Raw genomic sequence first — 15778 nt, forward strand, 5'->3', positions numbered from 1 at the left:
TTTAATTGTTGCGAATATTTCTCTGTAAACGAGTTATGAAAGCTCATAGAGTTTGTATTGAGCATGAGTGCGCCGCAAAAGAACTTGTGCATGTTGTCATGTTCACGTTCTTAACAAATGCTCTTTCACTTTCATAAATAGTACATACAAGTACGTCTTCTTTTTCCACACAGCTCCACCAAGTCTCTTCTTCTTTCAGTGTTCTTTAGGGCAAAAAAGATTAAATTGGGAGGAAAGTAACAGTGCAGGATAAAGCGATGAAACTGACCATTTTGCTTCATATTTTTTACTTGGAATAATTTTTTTCTTTGGTGTCTTCTTTTGCACCAATGCAGAAGATCCATATAGCTAGGTTCTATTTGGGAAGTCACTTATGGAACTCGGGCTCCTCTTGGTGTACCCCAGCAGGTTTCTTCCTTTTCTATTTTGAATTTTGTTCACATTAGAAATGCTCATACAGATATGTTAACTTTTTTTTCCAGAGTTCTAAGCTGAAGGTTTTTTTTTTGGGGTTAATATTTGCAGGTATTCTTATTAATAATCAATTTCCTGGGCCTCCGATTGAAGCTGTGACCAATGACAACATAATTGTTAATGTCATCAATCAATTAGACGAACCCTTCCTATTACATGGTTAGTTGATGTTACATGACATATTTTAGTTCTGTAAAATATTAATAACCCTGGTTTTGTTTTGGAAAATAGGCATGGAATTAAGCAAAGGAGAACGACATGGCAAGATGGTGTGCTAGGAACCAATTGCCCAATCCCTCCCACACACAATTGGACATACAAATTCCAGTTGAAGGATCAAATTGGATCCTACAGCTACTATCCTTCAACTCTAATGCATAAAGCCTCAGGTGGTTTTGGGGCTATCAACGTTAATCAAAGATCTGTGATTTCAATCCCATACCCTGAACCTGATGGGATGTAACTCTGCTTGTTGGTGATTGGTACATCAATGGCTCCAAGGTATACCATTTTCGACATTATCATCTGCAGTGCCCTTGAATCCAATTGTTCTAACAAATTACACATAAATTTTCAAACAGGCCCTACAGGAAAGGTTGGATTCAGGCTTGGATCTCTCTCTTCCAGATGGTCTTCTCATAAATGGTGCTAATAATTCTTATACTTTCACTGGCCAGCGGTAAGTCCTTCGTGCAGCCTTTGTTGGGGGAGCACAGGGATTGTGCAATACATGTATCTGAATTTTTGCTTCTGAATTACAGCGAAACATACAAATTAGGGTTACAAATGTGGGTATATCAACATCAATTAACTTCAGGATCCAGGGTCATCCGATGACTCTTATTGAAGTTGAAGGAAGCCATAGTTTGCAGGAGGTGTATGACTCCCTTGATATTCATCCAGGTATCTGTTGCTGTTTTGGTCACCTTACGTCCGTCAGTTAAGGACTACTTCATTGTGGCTTCAACCCGTTTCACCAAGCCAATCCTCACAACTACCGGTATTCTTCGCTATGCGGGTTCCAAACCCCAGCCTCTTTGCCATTGCCTGTTGGCCCAACGTACCACGTTACTGGTCCATGAAGCAAGCAAGAACCATCAGGTTGAACCTGACAGCCAATGCAGCTAGGCCTAATCCTCAAGGATCATTCCACTATAGGACAATAAATGTTGTGAGGACACTTGTTTTTGGCTAATGCAAAGGCCCAAAATAAATGGCAAATTGCGATATGCTGTGAACGGGATATCCTACGTGGATCCAAACTACTCCATTGAAACTTGCAGACTGGTTTAAATCACTGGTGTCTTCAGCTTAACACCATTAAGGATTCTCCTTCTTCAATGCCTCCGGTGTTTGGTGTTTCGGTCTTTGGATTCACCCTCCATGAATTTGTTGAGATTGTTTTCCAGAACACTGAATCCATCACCCAGTCCTGGCATCTTGATGGTTCTAGCTTCTATGTTGTCGGTAGCTTTGAATATATATATATATATATGTGTGTGTGTGTGGTGTATGTACAGACACAGTAGTTTAACATTTTACACGTTTCCTTAAAATTTCAGATATGGCGGTGGCAACTGGACACCTGGCTTGAGAAGACGATACAACCTGGTTGATGGAATACCCAGGCACACTGTTCAGGTAATTACACAGCAGTTTTTACAGATAATACATTACTTTGATCTTTTTCGATGTTAAAAAGTTTAACTTAATTAAACAAATTGTTTGCAGGTTTATCCATTAGGCTGGACTGCAATTTTGGTTTCATTGGACAACAAAGGGATGTGGAACTTGAGGTCGCAAAACTGGTCAAAGCGGTACCTAGGCCAACAAGCTTATCTTCGAGTTTGGAACGACGAGAAGAGCTTGTTTACTGAGGCTGACATTCTCCAAATGCCTTACTTTGCGGAAAGGCCGTTCAATTATAGAAGAGCATTATTATTATATTGATTGATGTAATTTATATTTATATTTCCTTATTTCTTTTACCCCCTTCAATATCAGTTACGAGGGAGTGACTGTTGGGAAGAAAACTGGGGGGACTTGGTTTCAAATAGGTCGAATTTATTGTCCTAGCTTTTGCTAGATTTTCTTTATTTCTATTCAATCACAATAACGAGCTTCTTCTTCTAGATCATGTAATCTATATATTTCTTTAAAAAGTTTTTTGCATCTCAGGTTTTTATGTTTATCTCATCAATATTATAAAATTGATCCAAATCATTTTTATAGAAACGGATGTATAAATAAAACCATTTGTATATCTTGCTTTCAATAAATATTCACCAAGACTATTGTATGGTATGCTGGGATGTATGTATAATTTTATGTTAGAGACGAATTTAAACCTATAAAATTTCATGAGCTGAAAATAAATTTTTAATAAAAATACACAAAAAAAATCTAGAATATATGTTAATTTTAAACTTTTAGGGGACGACCGCTTCCACTACCCCTCAATCAATCATAATCGTATTTGTCAAGATTATTTTACTATATATAGATTTCCTTAATTTCATTGAAATATTTTCTTAGAAAACTTGTACCTTTCTATGATACTAAATCTTTCATGCATTTTATAAAAATTTCTATCCATTGAGCAATATAAACATGGATGGACATAAATCTTATATTAGAAGAGACAAAATTCTAAAAATTTAAAAGAAACAATTATAAAATTGTAGAGGGAAATAAATTATCAATTGAAAATATAAAGAAAATATCTAAAATATATAATAATTTTAAAATTTCAGGAGGACGACGGACTCCAATCCATTCATGAACATAGATAAACTCTAACAACATTTATAAATGCATATCAAGTTTTCATTTAATGTTAGACTTATAAAATATCTAATTGTAAATACTTCTACCATAAGGAATGCTCCTCAAATTCATTGTCAATCCTTTTCCAGAAATTTTATTTTATAAGTCACATTTTTTTATTGAATGATTTCATCTTTTGCCGATTTTATGTGAAAGATGATCGGTGACGAACAATGATTGACTGTTTTCGGTGGTCGAAAAGTATAGTGCTAAAAAATTAAACTACTTAAAATTCATTACAAAAAATTAATATATCCCTAAAATTTAGTATCAGCCATCGATAGTAATGTCATCATCTCGTGTAGTGGCATAATTAAATGTAAAATTAAAGTTCAGTGTCATAATTAGAAAAATTAAACGTTTTGTGGTATAAACGAATTAGACGGAACCTCGGTGATTGATGAAGTAGTTTTCCTTAAAAACAACGCAGTGGATTTTTTATTGTTAAATATTTACTTCCCTAAATCTCGGTCTGTCTGTCTCCCACTTCCCATTATGGGCTAGAAACTCGACCGTTGGAGACTGGAGAGACCTTGAAAAGAGATACCGACGAGAGAGAGAGAGAGAGAGAAAAGCAGAGAGCAATGGCAGCCATGGGAAACGAGACTCAAACCCCAATCTCACTCTATGAGCAGTCTAGAGAAGAACGGATCAAAGCAAACCTTCAAAGAATGCAGGAGCTTGGTCTCAAAGACCTCTCCACCTCCCTCCTCAACTCCACCTCTCGTCCCTCTTCAAGGCGCGGGCGTCCTCGTGTTGCCAGTAAGCCACCTGTTACCCCTCTGTCCTCCCCCTTGCCGCCGTCTTCCACCCTCCGCCGCTCTTCAAGGTGGTGTTTTTTTTTGTTTCCCTCGTCTTTTTAATTTTCATATGACTTTTCGAATACCCATCTGATCTTAATTGAGGAATACACAAAAAAATTCCCTAGGAAAGAATGAAGGAGAAATAAAGGAAGGGGTTTTCACTATTTTGATTGATTTTTTGGTGGGTTTTTTTATGGGTTGTTTTAGGTTGCAAAATACTACTCCAGTGACCTATTCAGAGGCGGCTTTGGCGAAAAAAGATGATCTTATGGAGGATGTGGAACTGAAGCTTCACAAATCAGAGGTGTATACTGAAGAGCATGAGAAGCTTTTGGGTAACACCCAGAGGAGCTGGACACTTTTTGTGGATGGATATGGAAATGATGGAAGACGGATTTATGATTCCTTCAAAGGAAAGACTTGTCATCAATGCCGGTCTGTGAATCTGTCTTGTTCCATCTTCTTTATAGCTTCCATGGGCATACGATATTCTTGCACAACATGATTCAATCATACAATTTTTAGCTACCAACGTTAGCAGGTTTAGTTTCTTGCAGATTTAAAAGGAGCCAACTAGATTCGAGGAAACAAATTTTGGAGTTTCTTGTTTTTTCACCTTTATCTTACACATTTAATGACTGTGCTTTTGATCTGAATTATGTCTTTGTCATTGCGTGCTTTTATGGCTGTAGTTTATTATTCCTGCGGTTTCTTCGATTGGCTATTGTATGTTCTCAATGGTCATTTAAGAAATATAGTTGAACAGACTTTAGTTGACTTGCTTTAACTTGTATGATAGTATTTCTGTTTATAACTGTTACTTTGTTAATTTAAGAAAGCATTTTGATTGTGGTGATCATTGAGAATATTCAGATGAAAAAGATATCCACATTGCTTTAGAACACATTGTTTGCAAATTGACATTTTCTTGATATTACTCAATATTTTGTACCGTGAGTCTATATAGTTAAATTGATTTTATTCAGTCGTGTCATGAAAATGTTGTGCTGCAGGCAGAAAACGCTTGGTCATCGTACTCACTGTGTTAAATGCAATATGGTCCAAGGGCAGTTCTGTGGAGATTGTTTATACATGAGGTATGAATTTTTGTTGATGTAACTCAACCTTTTTCCTTCATCTTGTCTTGCAGTTGTAGGTATCCGTGCATATGCCATTAAATATTGGTGTTTTGAGCTCTCAGTTGGAATTTTATCTTGTAGATCTTTCTAAACTTTTAGATCGAGATATTCATTCCTTTCTATCAGGGGTTTTGTTGTTAATTTTCATTCTGAATCTGTAGGTACGGGGAGCATGTTCTTGAAGCCAATGAGAATCCAAATTGGGTTTGCCCCGTGTGTCGTGGAATTTGCAACTGTAGTTTGTGTCGGCAAGCAAAAGGTTGGGCTCCTACTGGCCCTCTTTATAAGAAGGTAAGTCCATCAGTTGTGCATTTTCTTGCTCGGACATTTTTTTAATGTCTAAGCTTCTATATCCTCCTGCCAGATAACAAAATTGGGCTTCAAGTCGGTTGCACATTATCTCATTCAAACCCGGAGTGTCCAAACCAATATTGAAAATAATCAAGATCATACTGATCAAGTTTCTGCTAAGCGGTCACTGTCCTTTTCTCCTCCGGAATTGCCATCTGAGGTCGATGAGCTTGTAAAAACAAAGCCTCAAACTGGAGAGGATGGCTTGAACAGTGAGAAAAACGAATTAAATGCACACCCAGAATCAAATACATTGATATTCTCAAAGAATGAAACAGTGTTTGAGAAGGGGGAGCCTACGGAGATCAACCTTGATGTCCACGGGCAACATGTAAAAGATGCCAGCCATGATGAGACCACAGAGGTTAATGGTGAAGTTTTGGATGGTGCTGGGGAAAATGTTGATGAAAACTGTACTGCAACGGAGAGTAGTCCAAAGCTAACGAAGAGGCCTGCATCTGCTATGGAAAATTCTCTAGATGGCAATGATACAAGGTTGAAGCAAAGTTGCGAACAAGGCAATGATAATGACCAGCCGGGGTTACCAAGAGCATCAGGTGAGACCGCACAAACATGTCATCATGGAAGGAGTCCAAGAAAATGAAGTATGGTACTTGTGGAACTAATATAGACTGTGTAGCCAAAAGATTGAGGCCTCGAAACAAAGCAGTTTGAAGCAGCAGTTTCCTCAAACTCTTAATTTATCATGGTGATTCAGTGGAGAATTCGCAATTTTTGAATGGGGCTTATACCTGGTAGTAAACTGTTCTTCCTCTTAACTGCATTCAAGCCACAGTTGGCTTGCTTTTGTATTGGAAGTGTTTTTGCAACATTTTGGGTCCCTGCCAAGCCCCCTTTTCATGGTTTAATCTTCATGAAACCTTTTAGATATACCTGTATTGCGCAGTTGCTTTAATATGTCGGTTCTTACCAGTTTCGTCTTAAAATCTGCGGTTGATTTATATCGTTATTGAACCCCTTAAATAATTGAACCATATCTCATATCGTTCACTTATTTACTTTGAACTCTTAAGCCACAAAGATCATTAACTCTTTTCTTGGCTTGAACTTAGAAGGCAATCTTTTCGAGCACTTGGTCACGCCACTTTCATTTTTGAAAAACATTTTTTTTATTTTTGAAAAATTTTGACTCATATAAGTTTTTTTCAAATGAAAACTTTTACATAATTAAAAAGATATTTAATTAAAAATATTAAAAAATTGGATTTTTATAAAGAATTAGAAAAATCTAATTAAAATTTTCAAACTAATTTAAAGATCAAATATTAAATTTTCAAAGTTTTATAAATCGAATCATTTTTTCTGATTTTTCGATGGGTTAGGATTCACTTATACTATGTAAACTCTTGTAGTTTTAAACGTTTTTAGGATAATTAGATTGAGGGAAATAAAAGGCCGATATTAACTTTTTTTTTTTGCAATGAATATCTTCTTATTTTCTATTTTTAATCTGAACATTTAATTTCTCTCATTCAATAGTCCTAAAAAGATATAAAACTAAAAGTGTTTTATATAGTGTAATAGGATCCTGCCCATATATATATATATATATATATATATATATAAAGTTTGGGTAAACTACAATTTAGTAATTGAATTTTACTCTTTTTTCTATTTAACTCGATATACTTTAAATATTTTCAATTTAATCACTGAACTTCATCCGTTAAATAATTGATGATCTTATAACATGACATCCAACACTAAAACGACGACATTTCGACTTCCTCAAAAAAAAAAAAACTAAATTTTATTCAAAACTACGTTGTTTTGATTCTTTATAAAAACTTAGGATCTGTTTGGTTTTAGAAAATATTGACTATTTTCATTTACATTTTCTTAGAAAATAAAAAACGTTGAAGAATACGTGTTTGATTGTAAAATTAGAAAATGGTTTCTAAAATATGAATACAAAATATTGAAAATTTGAAAAATAAGGAAACATGATATTTAGATTTTTAACTTAACTTACACAAGTTTAAATCATTCTAAAAATAATTGTGTGATTTAATGATATTTGAAACCCTCAAACTTTTATAAAAAAATCAATATGGTCCCTAAACTTATTTTACACTCAATGTAGTCCTTAAATTAAATCATTTAATAATTTAGTTTTATAGCATTTTTATATTTAATGTATTGAGTATCTTAATAATTTTTTATATTTTATATTTTTAATCTAAATAAATTTTTATTTTTTTAAATTAAACAAGTCCTCAAACTTTTTAATAATCAGTCAAGTCCATCTATCACATCATCGTTCATCGAGTACTACCACAACAGTATCGTGAACTGTCACATCAAGGTTGTAGATTATCATGTAAGTTTATGAACTATCATGTAAACGTCGTGATTGTCAACGTTTGATTCCTTTATTTAAAGGGTTAGATTATTTTTATCCTAAGTTTAAGAATCACATTTGGTGCAAAAATCTTTCCAGGACTACATTAATTATTTTTTCCAAAAGTTTGAGGGTCTCAATTACCACTAAATATATATTTTTATGTTAATGACAATTTTTTGTGCTATTTCTTATAACATAATTTTCTGTACTTTTTTAAATTTAATTGATATCCAATATGCATTAATATTATATTTTTATTATAAACTTAAATAAATTTTGTGTCATGAATTTTCTTATCAATTTTATTGTTTTATATTTACATGATTCACATTTTAAATTTATGTAATGATTTTTTTAATAAATATAGTTTAATTTAGTTATTTAATAACTATTTGTTCATTTTTATTTTAAAGAAATATATACAACATACATTTTTATTATTTTAGTTTTGAATTAAATTTTAATTTATATTAACGGGACATGGTTTTTAAATTTTAAAAAATTGAAAAATGAAAACTATTTTCTAAAAATAAAATAGAAATAAAAAAAATGTTTTCTTAAAACAAGCTTACTCTGTATTTTTTTTCTCATTTCATTCTTTGATTTATTTTTTCTTGTTCGTCCTCTCATTCTCTCTCCCTCTATCCACAGTTTCTGAGTTGCCTTTTGCCCTCCTCTGTGTAAAATCCTCCTTTCTTTTCTTTTTCTTACCAAGAATTAAAATTTGTACATGCCAAATCAAACTTGGTTCCACTACATTCTATGAACAAAACCCAACTAAAAGACAAAATGTATCACTGCGAATGCCCTCTAAAATTCTTGGAGAGGCAGAACCAATGTCGCCCTTCCCTTTCCCGACCTACTTTGGCAGTAGATTCGGATGAATTTTAGGCAAAACCCTATCGTTAGCGATCGTCACACCACCGAGTAGCTTGCTCAGTTCGTCGTCGTTCCTAACGGCCAATTGAATATGCCTTGGAATGATTATGTTCTTCTTGTTGTCCCCTGCTGCGTTCCCAACCAATTCCAAAAACCTGTAAATTATTAGGTAAATTGCAAATGGATCAGTTACTACATCCATCGAAATTACGAGAGGTTATCTATTTACACTATGAGAAAGTTTCGACTTTACAAACCTCAGCGGCGAGATATTTGAGGACGACGGGAGATAAACGGGAGACATCCAGTGGTGGATGCAAAGCATCCCAGGGTGATTACTAGATTTTTTTTTTATATTAGATGTTCATTTTATTATGAGTGCTTATCTTGAAATTTTACTTGTACTTATCTCGTAAGGAAAATTTCAATAATTAATATGTGTGTGCCCACACGGCTCAACGTGAACTAGAGTCCGACCTTTGGCTTGCCTCGTCCTCCTTTGGTTGTTGTTGCGGCGGACCTCATGGTTTCAGATTTTGAGAGGGGGAGATTTTGCAAAACTTGTGCTACTAGGTTAAATCGGAGAAATTATTTTATGGATCCGACTCATTACGTCATATATGGTCACAATGAAAAACAATCATAAATTTTAAAATAATTTCTAAATAACTACCAACTTTTTATAGAACACGAGGTAACCTACATGGACAATTGAGGGTATTTTTCTAATAAATTTGGTTTGGGGGTATTTCTCCAGAAAATAATTTTTGAAGATTTTTATATAATAACGCCTTTTATTTACATGTAGAAAAGAGGTGAAGATTCACATTGAATAAAATGATGTGGACAAATGTTATTGGTTGGGACCACGTATGACGTAGTGAGCCGGGACCATATAATAATTTCTAGTCAAATCGGGTGACAAAAATTATAGTTAAAAAGAATAATAAAATCCTGCCACTTCATAACACTGTTAACAGTAAGGAAACGGTTGAATGACAAAAAACCCAATATATTAAATTTAGTGAGAAAATTGAAAAAAAAAATATGACAAATGAAATAAGAGAAAAAGTAAAATTCAGTTACTAAATTTATAGTTTCCCTTAAAGTTTTTAGCCAAGTTGAAGGTTAGTTCCGAAAATATGAGTAAGAACATGATTTTAATCTTAATTAATATTGTTGATGGAAAGTATTTGATTGTCACAACTGTTGTCATTTTTTTATTTGAACGAAAAAATATAATCGGTGATAGATCGATCATTGACTAATATTGAAGTATTTTGTCTCCTTAACGAGGTAGAAAAGAGATGAGTGGCGTAAGATGTTCATCTTTGAGTTCTATTTGTTCTCTCAGTCTTGGTTGAGAGGTTTTATAGTAACTCTAATAGTTGGAGTCAAGTGTAAGATCATTATGAATACTCGTAGGCTGGCAGGTTAGATGAATATGGTCAAGTGGCGATATATTTGGCCCTGGTAGGTCACGTGTTTTTATTAGAGGTCATATCAACAGGTGATTACTTTTTGAAGGATGTTAGATATCTAAAATCTTTCTTCTAGATACATTGTTTGTATGTCTTCTAAAGTTGTCAAGATTTTTCTTTGGAGGAACTTTTTTGGGATCTTTCTACTCTTCTCTGGATGCTTTTGTGGTACAGGTGATAACTCCGTAAAAAAGAATATATTTTAGGTCTTTTTACTTAAGTTATTGATTGTCTAAAAGCCATTGACATAGCATTTTAGCTGCATATAGTTGCATTTAGGATATATTTTCATGTGATGGATAAGTTTTGCCAAGGCAAAGTTTATTTGATTAAACAATGTTGCTGATGAGAAAGGTTGTTTGTTGATTGTGATGATGCAGGAAATGACTGAGGAAAAATTTATTTGCCAAGACAAATTAATTTGATAGGGCCAATGGAACACAGAAGACGAAGACAGTAGGAACAAATTTTCCTTGCCAAGGCAAGATTTATCTTGTAAGTCTGACGCAGATCTGACGAACTGCTGACTTCAACTACCAGCTGTCTGATTGACCTCACGTGCAAGCAAGCCCCAAAGATTCTAACAATATCCAGCCGACTTTCCATTTATAGTTTGGACAAGAAAACACGGGTATTTAGGGAATTTTCATGGAAATAAAACCCTAAAAATTCCCAATATAAATACCCCATTATAATTCTTGGAAAAAAGAAACATACAGAGAAAATACCCTAGGTTTGGGAAAAGGAGATCGTGGCATCCTTTTTTCCACCATCCCCACTCGTCCGTCCTTGGTGCCCTCCATAGCCAGGCTTCGTCGGGGCGGAGACCAAGCCCTCGAGAGAGGCTGATGTAATGTAGCAGTCATGGTGGTGGTCTGATGTCACGATAGAGCTCTATTTTGGGAGTTTTTCTTCCTCTTATTTATCATGTTTTATTTTTCTAAGGGCTTGTATTTAATGAATATTTTTGGGATGATGTTAACCACACCATAAACTGTTTTATTTGGTATTGGGAATGCTTGGATGATATTTTATTTTACCATTAATGAATGATTAAGTATGTTTTAGTTAAGTGTTGTTTTGTTCACTGTTTTAACCTTTTACCTTGACACTGTAAGAGCTTCGAGAGATTTCCTGGTTCCTAGGTGAAACATTTCTAGACCTTGTAAGAGCTTTTGAGAGATTGCCGATTTTCTAGAAATAGATTCTTAGATTCGAGAGAATTATGATAGATCTACGTGAGCAATGGAATAGACTCGGGATGGTGATGTTCTAACCTGTATTCCTTAGAGATAAGAAGAGGGTTTCAATCGACTAAAAGGGATAAATGCTGGATTAGGATAAATAACAACTATAGTTCACGCTGAGGGGTATTGCCACAACAACAATCTGACAAACCAAGGGTTGTAGCTTATGCCGAGTAGTATTTCCATAACAACCGTCTAAGAATACTCAGTAATCTTGTCGAGCAGCATAAGCATACCAAATCATTCTTAGATGAAATAACTTCTCGCCATAGCAAAGCCAACCTAAGTGCCCTGTTAGAAGTCTGATTGTGTGAGGTTTCCATTTTATTTATAATTTTGATAACTTTATCCTTGACAACTTTTATTTGTTTACCTTTGCATATTTTTCTTGCCTCAACAAAACTTTTCTGCTCACTTCACTTTACAATTTTTCTTGCTTCGCCATACTTTTTTACATCTCTTCATACCATTTTCCATTGCATATTTTCCTTGTTTATATCATTAGACTTATATACTTAGGATTAGTTAGCGACACCTATTCCTAGATGTAGCAATCTTTTAAAAGCCCTTCAATCCCTGTGGAGATGATAACTCACTCACTACTATATTACTTGCATCGATTGTGTACACTTGTACAGATTTGCTTGCCTTAGTATATACATTTACAAGCGATCAAGTTTTTGGCACCGTTGTCGGAGATTGACAATTGGTTCTTTTAAAAGTTTTGTTATCACATTATCTTGTTTATTTATTATATATATATATGGATTTATTTGCTATTTTTGTTTACCCTTTTTAGGTGTTGTGTGGTTGCATAACTTGTAGAAGTCCCAAGGAACCATTATCTCATTTTGAACCTGAGATTGAAATTTTTTTTTGTCAAAGAAGTTATGTTCAAGGAGCTCAAAACGCTATATACGAAGTTCAAAATGAAGTGGAAGAACCTGAAGAATTAAGTGTCATGGCAAATAAAAATGCAAATAATGCTGTAAGACCACGAACTATTAGAGATCACTTAGCTCCCACCTTGGATGACCTTAAGCCTACTATTGTAGCTCCTAAGATTCAGGAAGACCACTTCGAGCTCAAACCGGTTATGTTAGACATGTTGGACTTGATTGGATAGTTTGGTAGTGCTCCTCATGAGGATACAAGGCAACATGTTTGAGCATTTTTGGAGGTTGTGACTTTTTTCTACAGCAAGTTGTGCATGAAGATGTGCTTAAATTGAAGTTATTTCCATATTCTTTGAAAGTTCATGCGAGGGCATGGCTTAATGGACTACATTCTGGCTCGATAAGGTCTTGTGTTGATTTGTGCACACAATTTTTGCTATGGCATAATCCACCCAATATGAACATCTATCTAAGGAATGCCGTAACATCTTTTTTGCCAAGGCGATGAAGAGTCTATGTATGAGTGCTGGGACTGATACAAAAGTTTTCTTCGCAATTACACCAATTATGGATTCCACAATTGGACTCAAATTGTGATGATCTACAATGGAGTCAACGCACCCACTCGCATGATGTTGGATGCCTTGACGAATGGTACTCTGCTTGACAAATCACCCGAGGAAGCCTGTGATATCCTTGATAGGATATCCAATAACGATTATCGATTCCCGTCTACAAGGCTTGTAACCGAAAGGAAAATGTCTGGGGCTTTTGAAATTGACTCCAAGGATTCAGTGTCTGCCCAACTTTCTGCCATAACAAATATGTTGAAAAATTTGCAGCGTTCCAACGAGGTGAAGGAAGTCACGGTAACCAACTTATCATGCATTTTTTGCCACGGCAATCATCATGAAAGTGAATGCCTAGAAAATCAGGAGTCTATCAATTTTGTGGGTAATTTCAATAGAAGCAACAACAACCCTTACTCTAATACCTATAACCTTGGAAGACGTCAGCATTAAAACTTTTCTTAGGGCAAGCAAGGGACCAACAACAATCATGCAGACAATCTTAGCAGGCCACAACAAAATATTTTTGAACCTCCAAATTTTCAGCATCAACAGATGCCCTGGCAAAATATTAACAAGGGTTCAACATCTTCCTCAAATTCTAATTCCCTCAAAGCTTCACTACAAGATTTTATGGCCTCGACAAAAGATTTCACTACTTTAACTAAGGCCTTGCTATACGAACACTCTTCAACAATTAAAAGACAAGGCACATTGTTACAAAGGTAAGCAATTTTATTAGAAAGTCATAGCTCATATTTGAGAGCATTGGAGAACCAAATGAGCCAAATTTTCATGGCATTACATTCTCGCCCGCAAGGAAGCTTCTCTAGTGATACTGAGGTTACTAAGCCTCATAGAAACGAGCAATGCAGTGCACTTACACTGAGGAATAACACCCATATTAATCTGGAAGATAACTTTGGGGGGATGAAGAAAGAAATTTCTCACCACAACATTACACATGAAGAATATGAAAGTCAAGCTGAAACTGTTAAACAAGACGAGTTGACTAAGGAGAAGAAAAAAATATGAGAGTTCAACAAGTCATCCTACTGATGGAGGAAAATTTATTTCCACGACAATATTTCACCCCCACCCGCAGTAGATGAAGTCAAACCCTCACTACTTTTCCCTAAATGATTGAAGAAGCATAACGAAGAGATCCTATTCCATTACGATTAGCTTCAGGCAGAGAGCACTTTAAAGGAGAGACGACTACTACAAAGGTCCTACAATTTAGATTTGAAAGACACGAACTGCCAGGGAAATTTTTTTTAAGGTGGAACTGTTATATGGGTGGGGTATTTTGGTATATACTGGTGCTCCAATCGAACGCGATAAAACTGCCATATCAGTTCAGGATGTTTGGAGTTTGCATCCCTTCAACCCTATTTATTTTATTTTTTTGTCATGGTAAAATTAATTTTTTTGCTTTTCTGTTTTTCTTTGCTTTATTTCTTTATTTACTTTTAATATTAGTTTTTAGAAGAACATGCTCCCAAGCTTGTGGATAAGGGTAAAACCCCTATAGATGTTACACCCACTTAGAAAAAAGACTCAATTGGTGTTGGCACAAACGATGACATTACTGATGATATCCACCCATTTTCACAAATGCCACAGTGAATTGCAACAGCTCTGATCAAGCATCTCTTGAAGAGGACAACAAATCACTTTTGAAATTCTCCACCTGAGGAATCTGCGCAAAACGACCCCACCACCGTCAAAGTAGATGTTAGTCAAGGTACCTTATATTAAATTTCATCTTTAGTTTAGTCTTAATGCATTAAGGATAATGCATCTCTCAAGTTTGGGGGAGGTGTTGTACTTCATACTTAGTTTTTTTATTAATAATTGGTTGAAATATTTGTTATCGTGGCATGAGTTTCATTAGGATAGTTGTTGGAAAAAGTTGATGATGCCCAATGATGAAAGAAAATTTTATTTCCTAGGCCATAATTATTTCACATGATTGTTGAAGGCTAGAACCGACCTTAGGAATTGATTCTTTGTGACTCTTCGAACACGATTATATGTTTTTTCTGCTTAAGGTGCTTAGAAAATTTTTAGGAAAGAACTTTTTGTGCACCGTGGTATTAAATGTTTGAAAGGCTAAATTGAAATCCTAAATGTTTTGAATTGTGTTGAATTACAAATAAATGCCTCGAAAAATCTATAGAGGGACACTCTTTTTTACGATGGCATGACCTGGAAAAATCCCTTAAATAAATGGTTACCTCGGCATATGAGTGAATGAAAGCAATCACGGGGTGACTCTACCTGACTAGCTCGGGGGTGGAAGGTATGGTCCATTTCACTTAGAGTGTGGGATGGTAATGTGATGAGCTGACTCCCCTTAAAGTGTGCTTAAAAAAAGAATTGAAGTTACATGTTGAAAAAATAGGAGAGAAATTATGCTCGATGAATAATTTGATGCCTTGGCAAAATAGAAGCGCTTACTTATGAGGTTTCTAACTATGTTAAAGCATAGATTACTATATAATCACGCACACACATCGACAAAGAATCATGGCCTAGGAAAGGTACTTGACTTCTCGTACAGTCGACCATTTTGAGGCTAAACTTTTTACTAAGGGATGAAATTTTAAACCACATGATTGTCATAATTTTTTGCTTTGCCATGGTAACTTATTTCTCAACTGCTTATTATTCATTGCTTGAGGATAAGCAATAACTTAAGTTTGGGGGTCTGATAACTCCGTAAAAAGACTATATTTTAGGTTT

At 34.9% G+C, this 15778-nt stretch overlaps 1 protein-coding gene and 1 pseudogene across 1 annotated transcript; both read left to right on the forward strand.

The window, feature by feature from the left end:
* Positions 1-255: 255 nt before the first annotated feature.
* On the forward strand, positions 256-2521 carry LOC120139331 (annotated as a pseudogene).
* A 1339-nt stretch (positions 2522-3860) lies between these two features.
* Positions 3861-6504, forward strand: LOC120139351. Its single transcript, XM_039154600.1, has 5 exons — positions 3861-4129; positions 4311-4538; positions 5117-5200; positions 5404-5533; positions 5607-6504. Exons 1-5 carry the CDS (start codon positions 3885-3887, stop codon positions 6195-6197), a joined length of 1278 nt encoding a protein of 425 aa, XP_039010531.1. The 5' UTR covers positions 3861-3884; the 3' UTR covers positions 6198-6504.
* The last annotated feature ends 9274 nt before the right edge of the window (positions 6505-15778 follow it).

Source organism: Hibiscus syriacus, unplaced genomic scaffold (genome assembly GCF_006381635.1).
Source record: "Hibiscus syriacus cultivar Baekdansim isolate YM2019G1 unplaced genomic scaffold, ASM638163v2 tig00110744_pilon, whole genome shotgun sequence".
NCBI lineage: Eukaryota > Viridiplantae > Streptophyta > Magnoliopsida > Malvales > Malvaceae > Hibiscus > Hibiscus syriacus.